Source organism: Humulus lupulus, chromosome X (genome assembly GCF_963169125.1).
Source record: "Humulus lupulus chromosome X, drHumLupu1.1, whole genome shotgun sequence".
NCBI classification, from domain to species: domain Eukaryota; kingdom Viridiplantae; phylum Streptophyta; class Magnoliopsida; order Rosales; family Cannabaceae; genus Humulus; species Humulus lupulus.
The window spans coordinates 7,834,467-7,850,704 of NC_084802.1; the positions used below are offsets into that span (position 1 = coordinate 7,834,467).

General features: G+C 31.0%; 2 protein-coding genes across 2 annotated transcripts; both read left to right on the forward strand.

Annotated features, from left to right (window-relative positions):
* The first annotated feature begins 274 nt into the window (after nt 1-274).
* LOC133805241 (uncharacterized) lies at nt 275-4,046 on the forward strand. Its single transcript, XM_062243363.1, has 6 exons — nt 275-500; nt 880-1,012; nt 1,096-1,199; nt 2,359-2,530; nt 2,610-2,750; nt 2,842-4,046. The coding sequence occupies exons 1-6, from the start codon at nt 451-453 to the stop codon at nt 3,844-3,846; spliced, it is 1,605 nt and encodes a 534-aa protein (XP_062099347.1). The 5' UTR covers nt 275-450; the 3' UTR covers nt 3,847-4,046.
* Nucleotides 4,047-14,569: 10,523 nt separating this feature from the next.
* LOC133803241 (ATP synthase delta chain, chloroplastic) lies at nt 14,570-15,537 on the forward strand. The gene has a single exon (XM_062241212.1). It carries the CDS (start codon nt 14,642-14,644, stop codon nt 15,362-15,364), a length of 723 nt encoding a protein of 240 aa, XP_062097196.1. The 5' UTR covers nt 14,570-14,641; the 3' UTR covers nt 15,365-15,537.
* The last annotated feature ends 701 nt before the right edge of the window (nt 15,538-16,238 follow it).

Below are 16,238 nucleotides of genomic sequence, written 5' to 3' on the forward strand. Positions count from 1 at the left end.
ATAAAATTACCACAATATCTAACAAACATTGGAAAATACTATAGTTTTTTTTCAAAGAGAAAATTGGCCCATGAAAAATTTGGGGAGCCCAATTTACTTCCCTTCTCCTACGCTGGTTCAACGAAGCAGAAAATTAGAACGAGGATCCTTACTTCGTAAGCAAACACTCGTTAACAACGCGTATTTTCCATACCCAAAAATCATATCTTCTCCTTCCTTAACAACTGTTTTGTGTGTATATAGATATATAGTAGTAGTAGTAGAGCAGGTAATTTAGGTCACATCATATATATATAATAAATAGTCTTCCCATTATCTGATTTATCATCCATTTCCTTTGTTCAATTTTTCCCAGATAAGTTTTTCTTTGCCTTACGGAACTGTTGAAATCTTCGAATTTGGAAAAAGGATATTGGGGTTTCGGTTCTTGATTTTGGATCTTCTTCAACCATGTCCATGCTCGATTCTTTCTTCAACAAGGGCTTCAAAGCTGCAAAATGGTATCTAGTTTTGTTTTTTCTAAAGATATTTTGTGTAGTGAATTGTGAAGTTTCAATTTTGATTTCTGGGTTAATGAGAATTATGAGATCGGAAACTAGGACAGTAGGATCCAAGTTTTTTGTCATATATCTTCTTAGCAACCAAACATAGATTTTGCTTCTTGAGATGAAATATATGTGTGTAGAAACATCGCTTTATTTATTACAGACAAGTTTTTGATTGCTGATAATATCTTAATTAATGCTTAATTTTCATAGCAACCAAACAGAGAATTTTGCTTTGATTTTCATAGCTGCAATTTTCATTTAAACGATTTCATTAGAGAGTTGCTTCATAAATTGTTGGCATTCTGATGTGAATTTGCACTAATGTTTACAGCAAAACCCTCCTGAAATTGACAATTCCACGTATAAAGTTGCTGAGAAACAGAAGGGAGATGCAGCTAAAGCAGATGCGCCGAGACATTGCCAAGCTTCTTGAGACTGGTCAAGAAGCTACTGCTAGAATTAGGGTATAATCTCTTGTTCTGGTTTTTTTTTCTTCACTTTGGAATATATTTGAATGGTTGATCTTATTGGGATTTTGTCATTTTAGGTAGAGCATATAATCAGGGAAGAGAATATGATGGCAGCTCAGGAGATTCTTGAGCTCTTCTGTGAGCTTATTTCTGTCCGGCTTCCCATTATCGAGTCACAAAGGTTGTATTTTGAACTTTTTTGTTCATGTTTTTATGCAGAAAATTGTGATTTTTGGCTGATATAATTTGATCAAAGTTTTGGTCTTGTCCTTTTTATCTGTTGATATATTTTCCCTTCAACTATTGAGATTTATTTGCATGGTTTCTGATACAGATTTCATATGTTATTTTACTTCTATACATAAGAGACTAATGCATCCACAACCACCTGATTATAAGTGTACTATCTTTAATGAAAGAGAATCAAAACACATGCTCATGCACACACACAAACACTCTTTTTCTCTCTTGAACTGGCACAACCGAAAGTACAAATGCTAAAGGTGGTAAAAGTGTCAGAATAATGTGCATGAAGATACTTGGGATGGTATTTAAAATTTACATATGCCAGTGGGTTACCTTTGGATTTTTATTCTGTGAAGAAATACATGCTATTGTTTATGTGTAGGTTTAACTCACCACTAATATAATTGGTTCAGCTTGCACATTTGTCTACATCTGATCACATAGGAACTAATGTTCCATTTATTTACATCAGATTAAAGGATGTTCAATAGGAAGATTTGTGTTGCTTGTTAGAAATTAAATAAGGGTTGCAAAATTATGAACCAAGAATAAGTCAAGAAGGAAAATAATTTTTATAGATGTCCTGTATGATGGTTCACATGATGCTTATCCTGTGGTGCACTCTTTGTGAATTAAAATGCAATATTTTTCTCAGCGAAGCATGTCCTACTCCACTAGGTTTGAGTTAAATTGTTTTTCGCAGGGAAACATTGGGAGGAGAATAAAAAAAAAAGAGCTGGATAGTTATATATTTTGATTCATGGTCTTATTTTCTTAACTATCTTAGCTTAAGAGGTGAGAACTTAATACATGTTTTGTGACCATCTCTTCCTTAGAATGAAACAGATTTTAGTTACAAACCACGATCCTGCTGGATCTGTATAAATGTGACTCAGAAAATTCCTTAACTTCTATAGCCACTTGATCTAGTTTTGAAATCCATTATGATTATGTAAATTACTGGAATCACGTTTAGGAAGTATTTCTGAAACTATTGTCTACTGAGATTTGAGATGAAATATTTTTGGCTGTAATTGAGGTTTCTTACTTTAAAACCACTTGCATTCGTGTACTAACCCTTAGTTTGTGTTCAGGGAATGTCCTTTAGACTTGAAAGAAGCCATCTCTAGTGTGATTTTTGCTGCACCAAGATGTGCTGATCTACCAGAGTTGCTTCAAGTTCAAATAGCATTTGCATCAAAATATGGGAGGGAGTTTGTGGCAGCTGCAACTGAGCTTATGCCAGATTGTGGTGTTAACCGCCAGGTTTTATGAAACTTTTATATGTGGCTCAATCGTAAGGATAATCTATCCTTTTCTCTGACACTTCTGATTGTGACTGCAGTTAATAGAACTGCTCTCAGTTCGTGCTCCTTCACCAGATAAAAAATTGAAGCTTCTGAAAGATATTGCGGAAGAGCATGAAGTAGATTGGGATCCTGCTGCCTCCGAAACTGAGTTTTTCAAATCACATGAAGATTTATTGGTAAATTATCATTTTTCCTTTCCTACACTTGGTCTCCCTTTTTATCTTTTCCTTCTTGTTCACCTTTCCTTTGTATATTGATTTCTGTCAGAATGGCCCAGCACAGTTTGTCAGTGGGTCTAAAGTTCCCCTTCCGAAGGAAAAACATGATGAGGTATCACAGACTGCTAATCAAGCCCACCAAGAGGAGCATGATTCTGATACTGACTTGGACTCATTAGATTTTCCTGAAGTTCCCAAGGCATTAGTGCGGCCAGGCGAGAACAATTCATCAGCCCCACCAGTAGTCCCGCCTTCATCAAACGTGCCACGCCCTGGAAACGATCATGACTTGTTACAAAATTCTGGATCTTTTGGAGAGTCATCTGATGAGGCACATTTTGAGCCTGATAAAGTGTTGGATGAAAGTGTGATGTTTAACAAAGATGAAAAACCTCACGCTTCGGTTGGTGGTTTGGAAGATAAACAATTTTTGCCATTCATGTCTGCCCCATCGCTATCTTCTGCATCATTCTCTGCGAGACAAAGTAATAGTACACCACCACCCCTTCTTTCAAGGACGAAAAGCGCAACCAATGTGGATCTGCAAGATGTACTAGCTGCTGCTCAAGCTGCTGCTGATTCTGCTGAACGTGCAGCAGCAGCAGCCCGCTCAGCTGCTAGTCTTGCACAAGTCAGAATTAGCGAGCTCACCAAGAAAAACAATGAGCGAGGAACTGAAAATAGCAGCGAGAACCCCTTCCATACATCCAGTCCAAACCAGTCAGTTACAGAAGAGAGACCTCATTTTGATCGCAATAACTCTATAGGTGACTCTAAAGGCATTACAAGCCCACCAGACTATAATCAAGTTCATCAAAGTGTTCATCGCTCGGATTCATCAAATCTCCCCTCACTTGACTCTCTTAAAGCAGAATTCGACGCTTCTCTTCCTCTTCCTGGATCAGACCCTTCCAATCACCAACCTCAGAGACTTCCTTCAATGGACGATGAGCCCTACTTCTCATATCCAAACTTGTTTAATTCACAAAACTCAAATGTCGGATCCCATTCTCAGTCACTTACAGATAATTCTCGGTCCTCGGATGAGCGCTGAGTTTTGATTTCTGTCACGGGTCCATTGTGCCAAATGGATATTATATGATCATAGAACTTATGTTGATTATATTTTTCATTTCTGTATAAAGTGCAGTTTTGTGCCGAGTGTAATTAGTGGCTGTCTTTGATTTCTGTGGCCAGTGCCGTAGCTGGTGGACTCATACTTCTATTTAGTGAAACACTTGCTGGTTTCTATTCTCTTTGCTGTGAATTTTATAGTAGATTGAGAAATATGGAAAATATCAATAATAACAGGGGTTTGAAATATGCAAAAATTGATATTGTCTGCTTAACATTTTTTATCTTTGTTTTGGATTTGGTAATTCTTTTCTTTTATTTTATTATTTTCTTTCTCCTCATTGCCTGTGTAAAACTGAATATTATATTGTGTCAATACAATACCACATATCTAGATGCTACACATAATTTTGCTTGGCTCATGAGAAAATCTATATGCAAAGTTTGTCAGAGAAAAGATAATAAATAAATAATATTATTAACAATTTTTCATACATGAAGTTGACATTTTGAGGTTCTTTTTAACCACAAGAAGATAAGTAGTTGTAGTTGTAGAGATTCAATCTCTAAATGGGAGTTTATCCTTTATCACCATACTACCACCTTAGATTTTTTATGGAATTTACTTTTATTACGTTTTCTTTTTAAGAATTTCACATTTGGAATATATTTAGTATACTAAATAAATAATTAGTACATGTTTTTTTTATATATATATATATATTTAAATTAAATATAAAAATATGGTTTATTTCTTTTGTACACTTTATAGCTACATGATAAAGCATGCATGGTGAAATATTGACAATGAAAACTCTAAACGAATATTATTATAAAAAATATAATATGATTTTGTTTAACCTATATAATCAAACTAATTTATAGTATGACTACTCTTTCGATTCGATCCAACATTTTTACTCCTAACAAATCCAATCCAATTAAAAATTGGATCTTGGAAATCATCATTCAATCAAATTCGATTTGGCCTAAAAATCCAATCAATTTTTTATTTTTATTTTTGAACCTAAATTTTAATATTAAAGAAATTAACAAGTAAAAGAAACATACAAAAAACTAGACACTGTGTAGTAATAATATTAAATTGAGTTTTTATAATTGTCACATTAAGTCCTTGAAATATTAAGTTTATAACTTTAAGTTCATTAAATTTTCAATTACTAATGTCTTATAACTATTAACTAAAGTGCTATAATAACATGACAAGAAAATTACAACATCATCTCCAAAGTACTAAAAACTAAGAAAATTAAATATATTTATAATTAATATGATATATATATATATATAAAATATATATTTTGTAATTAGAATGGATCAGATTCATAGTTTCATCCGCCATTCGATCCAATTCAGTTAATATTCAACTTTACAAATCCAATCCATTCTGATTGTAATTGGATATCTAATTTTTTATAATTGGATTGATTCGGGGTAATTGGATTGATTTGGATCCCGAGCACCCCTAATTTTTACAACAAAACTATCCAATATTATATTTTTGTTAATGTTATTAATAATTGTACTTTAAATCCTGTTATATATACATATACATATCTATTATATATAAAAAGTGTGTAGATAACAGAAATTCTTGGTTTTAACGGTTTTTTATTTTTTTAATGTTAATTTTAACGGAATATTCTTATATCTAACAGAATATTCTTATATTTAATGGTAGTTTGTAAACATTTCTTAAACTTAAATAAAATAAAATAATTAATTAAAGAATTTAAGATAAGATATTTTTTAGATATTTTACAATGATAATTATTTAAAAATAATAAATAATTAAACAAATTAAAATATGATATTTTTGAGATATTTTACAATGATAATTATTTAAAAATAATAAATTATTAAACAAATTAAAATATAATATTTTTTAGATATTCTACAACGATAATTATTTAAAAATAATAAAATCATACATTTTATAACTTAAAGATTTAATTAAACTTAAACTCACTTATTAGAATAATATCTTAAATATATAATATAATCTATTGTGAATTAGTAACAAATTGCTTTTTAAAAAAAAACTAACTAGAAACTTAAATTTAAAATACACGTATAATATTTAATATTATATTAAACATATAATATATAATCTCTTGTTATCACTCCCAAATTCAAAAACTAGAACAAACATAAACTTAAACAAAAATAAATAAATTATTTAATTAAAATAAAATATTTATTTCAAAATTTATATTACATTAATATAAATTTAATAAAAATAATTAATAAATTCTATAAATAAAACTAAGCAAACGTGCATATTGCACGTTGCTTGTATCTAGTATATATATATGTGTGTGATCTTAAAAAATTGAATATATAAATGTAAAAAAATTTAGATATTTTTCCTGCTAATATTCCTATATAAATAAAATTTTATACTATTACAATATGATTTTTTATATATTTTTTATTTTGATAAAAAATAGAGGAGAGAAAAAAAACGAGAATTGTGAATGATTTAAGAAATTTTGATGCGAGTCATTTTAAATTTTCTTTTAGTGGGTAAGTATTCATTTGTTATCCTATGTTTTGGCCAAAGTTTCACTTTGGTATCCTTTATTACCAATATTACTTACTAGATGTCCTCGATTTGGAAAATCAGTTAAAATTGGTATCTTTCTATCAAATTTGTTCATCAAATTTTTAATAATGATCAGATTGCCCTCTATCTAATTTATTATTTTAAAAATAATTAAAAATATATTTAATTAATACAAATAAAAAAGAATATTTTTAATAAAAATAAAATTAATTAGGAAGGAAATAGCAAGCCCTAGTATTTTTGAAAATCGATTCTTCTTCCTCTTTCTTCTTTCTCTTCAATTATCTCTTTTTATGGTAATGTGAAAGGCACTGGAGATGGATACCGGAGGTGAAGGCGAAGGCAGATGCGAAGTGGGATGCTAAACGAGTTGAAGGTAAGATCTGGGTTCGTTTGGAGACTGGTTTTCGAAGTGGGCAACTGGGTTCTTCGATCTGGGCCGGAGTGGTTTGGGTGGCCGGCGCCTGGGACGAAGCTTGTCTCTGTTGAAGTCGACAATCTTTGCTCACTCAGAAGCTTCGACCATGGCTTTGAAGTCAGAAGCTATGGCGTTTTTCAGATATGGGCTTCTCAGCTTTGAAAGAATCTAGGCGGACTTCGGCGGGTAGATCATAGGGGTGCACTTGGGTCGGATTTTCGAGTTTTGGTGCATCAGGTATGAGTTTTGCGGATTTCGGGTGGAGAAAAGTGATACTGAATTCGGTCCAAATTTTTCGGGTTTTTGTTCAAATTCGAGTTTCGGGGTTCAGGTTTTGTCGGGTCGGGTTTTGGGTTGGGCTGGGCCAATTAGGCTTTCGGCCGAAAATTGGCATTGGTACAAATTTTTCAAAAATACCATTTTTAACACTTTTTTTTTAATTTTAAAAATTTGTTGTTAGTTTGGTTCAATTGATTTTTTTACAAATTGGACATTGGTAAAAATTTTGAAAAAAATATAATTATGAAACATAAGTTTATAGAAAATTAGAAATAAAAAAAAAAAGTGATTTTAATTCATTTCAAGAAACAAACTACAAAAGTAATATACTAAAACACTTAAACATAAAGTCTAAAGTTCAATCTCTTACTTATTATCTATTATCTAATGTCAAAAGTCCAAATTACAAACATAAAAATGTCAACAGTCCCAAAATACAATCATAAACAAACATAAAGTCCATAACTAGTTAACTATAACCATAATAAAGTCCATAACTCTACAACCATAAACATAAAGTCCATGAAAATCCAAAATACAAAAAAAAAAAAATTAGTAGTATGTATGACCTCCTTTCCTTCCTTCCTTTCAAAATTTAAATGTTCAAATTAAAAAATATTAAAGAAAAGAAATCAAGGATAGTAAATAACAACACACTAAGTAAAATAAGGCACACATAAATTCTTACAAACAATTCTTTCAATTCGTAGATTGGTGTGCACTTGATGAGGCTGAAGACTGAACATTGACAGAGAATGAGGCTGACCCAGCACTAGTAGCGTCACCGGTCATCTGTACAAATATTATTAATATAAAAGATAAATATTAGATTATAAAACATTCACACACTTAAAATAAATATTTATAAGTTATAAGTTGCAAGTTAGACCATGAAAATCCAAATAAAATGTAATAAATTACTTGACTCAAGGTACTTTGATGTTTGAAGCGCTTCTTCTTCGTCCATATAGTCTTGAACAATGATGGGTTGAAGTGATCTGCTCCACCAGTTTTTGAGACAAATTAATGCTTCGACGATCCTTAGGCTTAGTGAGCTTCTAAAAAGATCTAAAATTCGACTTTTTCTTTTTTTGGTCTAAAGCTGGAGGATTGGAAGGCGGTTAATTGGGAAACTATGAAAAAGCCTTTAGACAAGGGTGGTGATAAGATCTTGTACTTGCACCCACTACTAGCCTACCATCTCAAGACATTAAAATTCTCATATGGTCGCTCAAGTTCCTCTTCAAAGTAGAAGCACTGACTTTACTTTAGACTAGTATGATTTCGATTGAATTTATAAATCAACAAAAATAAATAATTGTCAATTTCGCAACAGGAGCTACTACAACTTGTTTAGATATGTAATTTTTTGGGCTCATTTTAGTCTTAATTTATACTGTGATATAAGGATGTTAACTCTCCATTGTTTCAACTACTCACTGTGTGTAGTGTTCATCTACCCTTGTTTAGGTACACATCTTTTTTATGGTCTATAAACTTCTTTATTTCATATGATCAATATTCCACTTTATGCCACTTTGAATAAAATTGATGCTTGTTGGTTTGATTCTTGTGTTTGGTTTTCATTGACTATTTGAGGATGGAGACAGATGAATAAGAACAGAGACTTTGATGGGTTTTTCTTTTTGTTTAACATATCAATATTGTTTGAATCTTAATTTTATTTGCGAATCAATTGGGCAAATTTTTGCAAATAGTTTTGCTGTATTTTCTGGGTTTCCGAATTTGAGCTAGGAAGTAGGAAGAATAGAAGGATGAGAAAGGGTAGGAGGAAGAGATAGAAAACATAAATTTCCTTATATGTTTTAGTTTTACTTGTTAAAATATATTTTTCATTATTTTTATAATTTTATACTAATTTAAAAAAAATTATAAGTTGGACAAATCAAACTATATGTGAACAAGTTTTTTTAAAATTAATTTTAATATTTATAATTGAGGGTAATTTAATCATATTGAAAAAAATTGTTGATTAAATTTGAGTTCAAGGTACTATTTTATGCTGATATTTGTAAATTGAGGGTACCAACTGAATATTATTAGTAGTAGAAGATACTAAATCTATACTTTGTAAAAATATAGAGTACCAAATGCGTAAATTCCATTTAATGATAAATATGATACTTTTTTTTTGACAAAAAAATATGATACCCATTTTGGGATAGATATAATGCTTCCAAAAAAAAGTATAATTTTTATTTGTTTTAAAAATGGTTATTTGCAGTCAAAGTACCCAAGTTATTACGTTTGTAGTACTTAAGTACCAAAGTTATTTTTTTGGCGGCGAAAGTGCATTCTGTCCATGTTTTGGTACAATTTGGTACAATCGTCAATTCTCACCGTTAAGTTCGTCTGTAACACATAGACAAAAGTACCAAATTAAATGGATATTAGCGGCGAAAGTACCAAATTTAAAAGATGTTTGCGGCGAAATTACCAAAGTTATAAGAAAATCTCACACCATCACTACTAGAAATATAGGCTTTTACTTCGTTTTTTACACATAGAATATAAAAAAACTGAAGTAAAAGTCTTTCAATGGGTTTTTACTTCGCTTTTGGGAATGGTAGTACATAAAAAAAAGGCTATTACTTCGGTTTCTTAAAAAAACGAAGTTAAAATAGAAAATAGACAAGGGCCATGTTTGGTTTGCACACTAAATTGGGGCTTTTTACTTCGGTTTTTATGAAAAAACCGAAGTAAAAAGTGGAGCAACCAAACGCGGCCCTGAAGGCTTTTACTTCGGTTCTTATACAAAAATCGAAGTAGAAAGTCCTTTCTACTTCGATTTTTGTATAAGAACCGAAGTAAAAGAGTTTTAATACCCTTAATATATAGCTCCCACGGCTCATTCGTCTCTCTGAAGAAAAAATCTCAAACGCCAAACCCAGAAAACCTCCATTGTTGTCGTACTCCCACGAGGGTTTCACAAAATATACCATTTTTTATGTTTTTTTTTACCATTTGAAACCATTTTTCTTACTTAAAAACAGAAATATTAGTTCCATTTTTATTTTTGAGGAATAAAATAAAGACTTTGGGTGCGGGTATTTTTAGGGTTCGAAAATGGGTATTGTTATTGGACTTTGGCTGGTTTTATTACATTAAAATAAGTTCTTGAGCTTCAAAAAATGTATGAATCACTAAATCTTTGTTTGTATGATTTTTTTTTATTTTCTATAATATTTTCAGATTTTTTTTCTTATAGATATAATGTGTTTATTATATATAGGTTTTAGAGTTGCGAATATTGATTTAGATGTTATTTTGAGCATCAAAGAAGGTTTGTTACCTTAAAACTTTGTTTGTGTTAATTTTTTTATATTATTCCAAATTTAATACTTGTTTTTTAGTATATTTGTGTTATATATATTTTTTATTTTGTTATTTTATATAATGTTATTTATTATATATATATATATATTAGTAAAATTTAAAAATTGTTGTGACTTGCTATTTAAATTTCTAAACATAGCTTCAATAAGTAATGTTGTTGCCAATGTTAGAACTTGAAATGTTTGGATAGTTAGTGACATTTGTTTTTTGTTTTCTATAACTAGCTAGCTTGATATGTTGTTTGATGATTATGTAGCTAGTTTAATTAATTATGTAATTGATTTTTATTTATTTTTGTTTAAGCTTTTTAGTAGGGTTGTTGATTTAGTTGCCAATTCGGTATTGATTTTGGGTGACTTCAAGAGTAATATTGGAGGTGAGTAATCTTTAAATTTTATTTATTACTATTGCAATACTTATTTATAAAATTAGAGTTAAATCTTGCATGCTTTACTTTAGTGAAGTAGGTTCTGGGAAATTTGTTGTTGGCGGTGATATAAGGATGGAATTATGTATGTTGATTTTGTGTTTGTTTGTGTTGAATTTATATATAATTATAAAATTGGGATATGCTACAAAAACAAAGGAAACTCTGCCAATTTTTTATAGATTTTATTAATTGTTTTTCTTTTTCAATTTGCACAATATGTCGATATATTTTGTGTGTTATTTACAGATTTAAAATTTTTTGGAGATGTTAAAATGCAGTTGTTATGCTGCCGAAATTTTGTTAAACTTAGGAAAATTTAATAATTAAACTTCAATTATGTTTGATGTCCTAGAAAAAAGAACTAGGAGTGAAAGATGTAGATGGATATGAAATTTGGATAAGAGCGCGAGAAATGAAGAAGACTCTTGTCGAAGATAGTTTGGACAAAAAAATTGAAGAAAGAGATGTAAGTGTTTTAAAGCAAAGTAAGAAATTTTTTTTAAGTGTTGTTACAAGTTACTAATTTAATCTATCATTGGTTTGTTTCGTAGAATGAACTAAATGACAAAGTTACTAGTAGTCAAATTGTCGCCAAGGATCGGGAGGACATTTTGCCAATCCAACAAGAATAGTTAAGCCGATTGATGACTTAAATTTATTAGTAAGACTATTTTGTTTATACATACCTTTAGTTTTATGTGAATGTATATATAAATGTTTATGTTATTTTACTTAATTACAATTATGTGAATGTATATATGAATGATTAGGTTAGTCTACTTAACAATTATGTGAATGTATAAATATTTAATTTTATAAGAATTTTAATTCTAAGTGTATAATTTTTGTGATTTTTATTTCTGTTATAAATTAAATGAAAATAAATCAATTCCAATTGTAAAAATATATATAACTATAAATTCATATAATTAGACTATTTAAAATAATTAGGGCAAAAAAAAAAGAAAAAAAAAAAAGAATTGGGTCATTTAAAAATAATTAGAAATAATTATTAAAAAAAATGGGGTGGGAGGGTTTCTACTTCGGTTATTATGTAAAAACCGAAGTAGAAACCCCACTTTCTACTTCGATTATTATGTAAAAACCGAAGTAGAATCCCCACTTTCTACTTCGGTTTTTACATAATAACCGAAGTAGAAAGTCTATTTTTCACTTCGGTTTTTAACTACTTTTTACTTCGCTCCGAACTACTGCGGTTGCGAATTTTAGCGAAAACCGAAGTAAATCCAGCTTAAAAACCGAAGTAAAAGCCATTTTTTCCTGTTGTGCATGTAGGCAGACTTAACAACGAAACAAACAATTGCACCAAAACATGAACTTCAGTATTTTCACCCCCAAAAAAATAACTTGGGTACTTAAGTACTACAAACACAATAATTTAGGTACTTTCGCCGCAAATATCCCTTTTAAAAAATGAAGGCGATATTTTTTTTTATATATTTTTAAAAACAAAATGTCAAAAATAGTACTTACTACTTAGGTAGTATAACATCGGAAGTTATAAAAATACCATTTTATTTATTTATTTCTTATGCAGTTTTGTAATTTAAAATGGGCATTCTTTCTTTTCTTTTTTTTTGAAAAGTAAAATGGGCACTTTTTAGAAAAATAAATAAAACTGGAATATTCGATGTTGATATAAAGAGAAAACAAACTGATCATAAACTACTTAACATTCAACGTCAAAATAAGTACTTTCTTTTTCTTTTTTCCATACCACCAATTTGTTGTGAAAAATAATTAAATATCTTGTAATTTATTTTGACCGATTAGGCCAGTCCATGGGCATTGGCGTCCAAGGAAATTTTTGATATTTTTATGATATTTATATATAAAATAACATTTTTGTAAAATTATGAGACCTTTTTGTATAGAAAAAAATAATATTTTAAAAAATTAGGGTCTTTTTATTTGGGGCCTTAGGCACAGATTTAACCTGTTTATGCCTAGGGCTGGCCCTGCCGATTAAGAACAAAAGATTCATTAGTTTTATGCACATAAATTCTTATATTTTATATGCAAGTAACTTTTGTTCAAATATTTTAAAATACCATAATTTAAACTAGTTAATCACATGTATTAAATTCATTCGATAATCTAAAAGAAAAAAAGGACACCCAACTAAGGAGCTTTCTCTGGAATTTTTGATATAATTGTTTTTTATATTTAGTTTTTAAGTGTTAAAGTAGCCACTATAGGCAGTTGTTTTTTATATTTTGATTGTTGGTTGTAGTTTTCTTTATCTTAAACTCTCCACTCATAGTTTTCTATCTTCATTATTTATGCTAGTTATAATTTTAGATGAGGATTAATTAATTGTTTGCTACCTCAAACTATAGTGTTATATTAAAATATATAATTTTTAATGGTATTGATGACTAACTTTTTCATCAACTACTAAATTAAAAGAAAAGCTTAAAAAAAGAAGAAAAACACAAGATCTGACATGTTTCAGGTTATTAATTAACCCTAATCCACAAGTTACTTGTATTAAAGATAGAGAGCTTGTAAATGTCAAGTTCTCTTTATATTCAAGTAGCGTATATGCCCACTCTGAATGTTTAGGTTTCTTATACATGTTGTGCCCTAGCCCTATTTACAAACGGCTAGGAATATTAAGCTAATGATTGGAGTTGATTACAATTATTCATCTCTTAACGATGTTAGTTATTATATAAATGAAGATATTCTGTATTTAAGAGACTGGTGGACCCAAGCGTTTCTCGGGTGGGCCCAATACGAGGAAGTTCAACTCATTACTTTTTATTGGAAAAGTGTCACTGATAGCGTCAAAGGATAGGTGCATGTTTCCCCATGTCAGGCGGCATTGTGAGACATCATTTTTGCTGCTTGTACAGATTCGACAACACAATCTCTGTGGCCATTAGGTGTTAGAAAACTGTCCATGGTCCAGAGCACCTCTCTAGTTGACACCTGACAATTGTCCATCTCCTTTGGAGGAGGTTCTTTAACACTTTGGTGATTTGGTCACAACTTGGGAGGCTTTTTGGAGAGTCATTTTCCGACTAGGTCCTCAAGAGGTAATAGTCTTCGATGATATACTCCTCCCATAGTGATGATGATGACAAAACAAGACTTAAGCTCCCGCAGAGATTTAAACAACATTTTAATTTACGCCACATGTTAAATGGTGAAAACACGAAGGTATACTTCATAAATTGCGTAATAATAAAATGTATTTATAAATTTAGGGTATAAATTGAGACTTAAAAAATAGTCAATGACCCACTCACAAATAAAAAAAAAAAGTTGAAAATAATTGAGAAAAATGACAATAATTGTGAAAACGACAATATTCACAAAAAACGATAATAATGCTGTAAAACGACCTTATTAACAAGAACGACAATAATAGTTGATGAACGATATCAATCACGAAAAGCGACAACATTTATTCCAAACGACATTATTAATAAAAAACGACGATAGTGCAGAAGAGGTCAATAATACAGTAAAACGGCAATAATATAGAAAAACAACAACAAATAAAAAAAAAAACCAAACCTGATCCAATCAAAATCCTTCTCGACAAAATAAGTGGCTACGATTCTCCAAACACTGGATAGCCATTCATCGTCAGTCATTTCTCTCCACTCACAATCCCACACACACTAAAACAAACACTCCCAAACCAAACATCACCAAACCAAACAAACTCATCAATGGCGGCACTCCAGCAAACCCCAATCTCATTCCGCTCCAAATTCCCTCCCCCAATCGCCTCCGCCTCCTTAACCGCCCCCAAAAACCTCTCCTTCGCCCTCGCACGCCGCGTCCCCGCCCTCCGCCGCAGCATCGGATCCTCCGCCGGAGCTCGGATGTCGGCTTCCGCGGCGGCCAGCTACGCGGTGGCGCTGGCCGACCTGGCCAAGTCCAACGACACACTCGAAGCCACCAGCGCCGACGTGGAGAAGATCGATAAGGTGTTCGCCGACCCTGAGGTGTTCAGTTTCTTCATGAATCCGACGATCGAGGAGGAGAAGAAGCGGAATATGGTGGACGAGTTGGCGGGATCGCTGAGTCTCCAGCCACACATGGCGAATTTCCTCAACATCCTCATCGATTCGAGGAGAATCGAGCTGATTAAGGATGTGACTACGGAGTTCGAGAGGGTCTACAATGGCATCACCGATACGGAGATGGCGGTGGTGAGCTCGGTGGTGCAGCTTGAGTCGCAACACTTGGCTCAGATCGCGAAGACGGTGCAGAAGTTGACCGGAGCCAAGAACGTTCGGATCAAGACCGTCACGGACCCGAGCTTGGTGGCTGGGTTCACCGTTAGGTATGGAAATTCTGGGTCCAAACTAATTGATATGAGTGTGAAGAAACAGCTTGAAGAGATTGCTGCTCAGCTTGATTTGAGTGATATTCCCGTTAATGTATGAGTTTTTCTTAAAAAAATAATTTTCCAATTTTTTTTGAGTTTTTTTTTATATAATTAATTGTATGCAATAACACTTGCAATGATTATAATATTTGTATATCGATTATATTGTTTTAACTTTTGGGAGAAATTTGAGATTTTTGAGGGATTTTAACATTGAGTGGTCAACACTTTTTTTTTTTTTTTTAAAATTAGCCTTACTTTGCATGCTTAAAACATAAATTGCAAAATTTGATAAATACCAATTTATTATTAAGTTAATAAGTTTTTACCCAATTTTAAATACACATTAACCAAATTACCCTTATTTATATTGATTAGATAGGGGTATAGTTGGTACTTTAACTATTTATTTGATGATGTAAAAATTTGGGTAAAATTAAATGAATACCCAAAATTGGATACATAACCTAATTTGCACAAGTATTTTTTTTTTTTTGGCTAATTATGTAACATAAAATGGTATGGAAAGGGTTCATTTGAAAATAAAGAGTAAAAATGATGATGGTGACAAAATAATTAAAAAAAAAACAATTTTGCCTTGAAGATTTGTCTTGTATGAGGCTCATGTTAATAATCATTTTGTTTTGTTTAATAGAGATTTGGCATTGTTGATTGATTTTAATTAGGTGTTAATGTTTTAGTTTTGCAAATAGATAGAATTATCTTTAAGTGGGATGATCTCTTGGGTACCCCATCTTCTACTGCAATAAATTTCTTTCATACTTTTATAATAGTAGTTTATTTGTTTTATTATCTTTTAAAGAAATAATTTATTTACATAAATTTAAATTAAAGGATGTTAAAAAAAATTAAATTAATTATTTTGTAAGTTAGCCATTCCAATACTCTACATTGTGTAAAGTAATCATAAT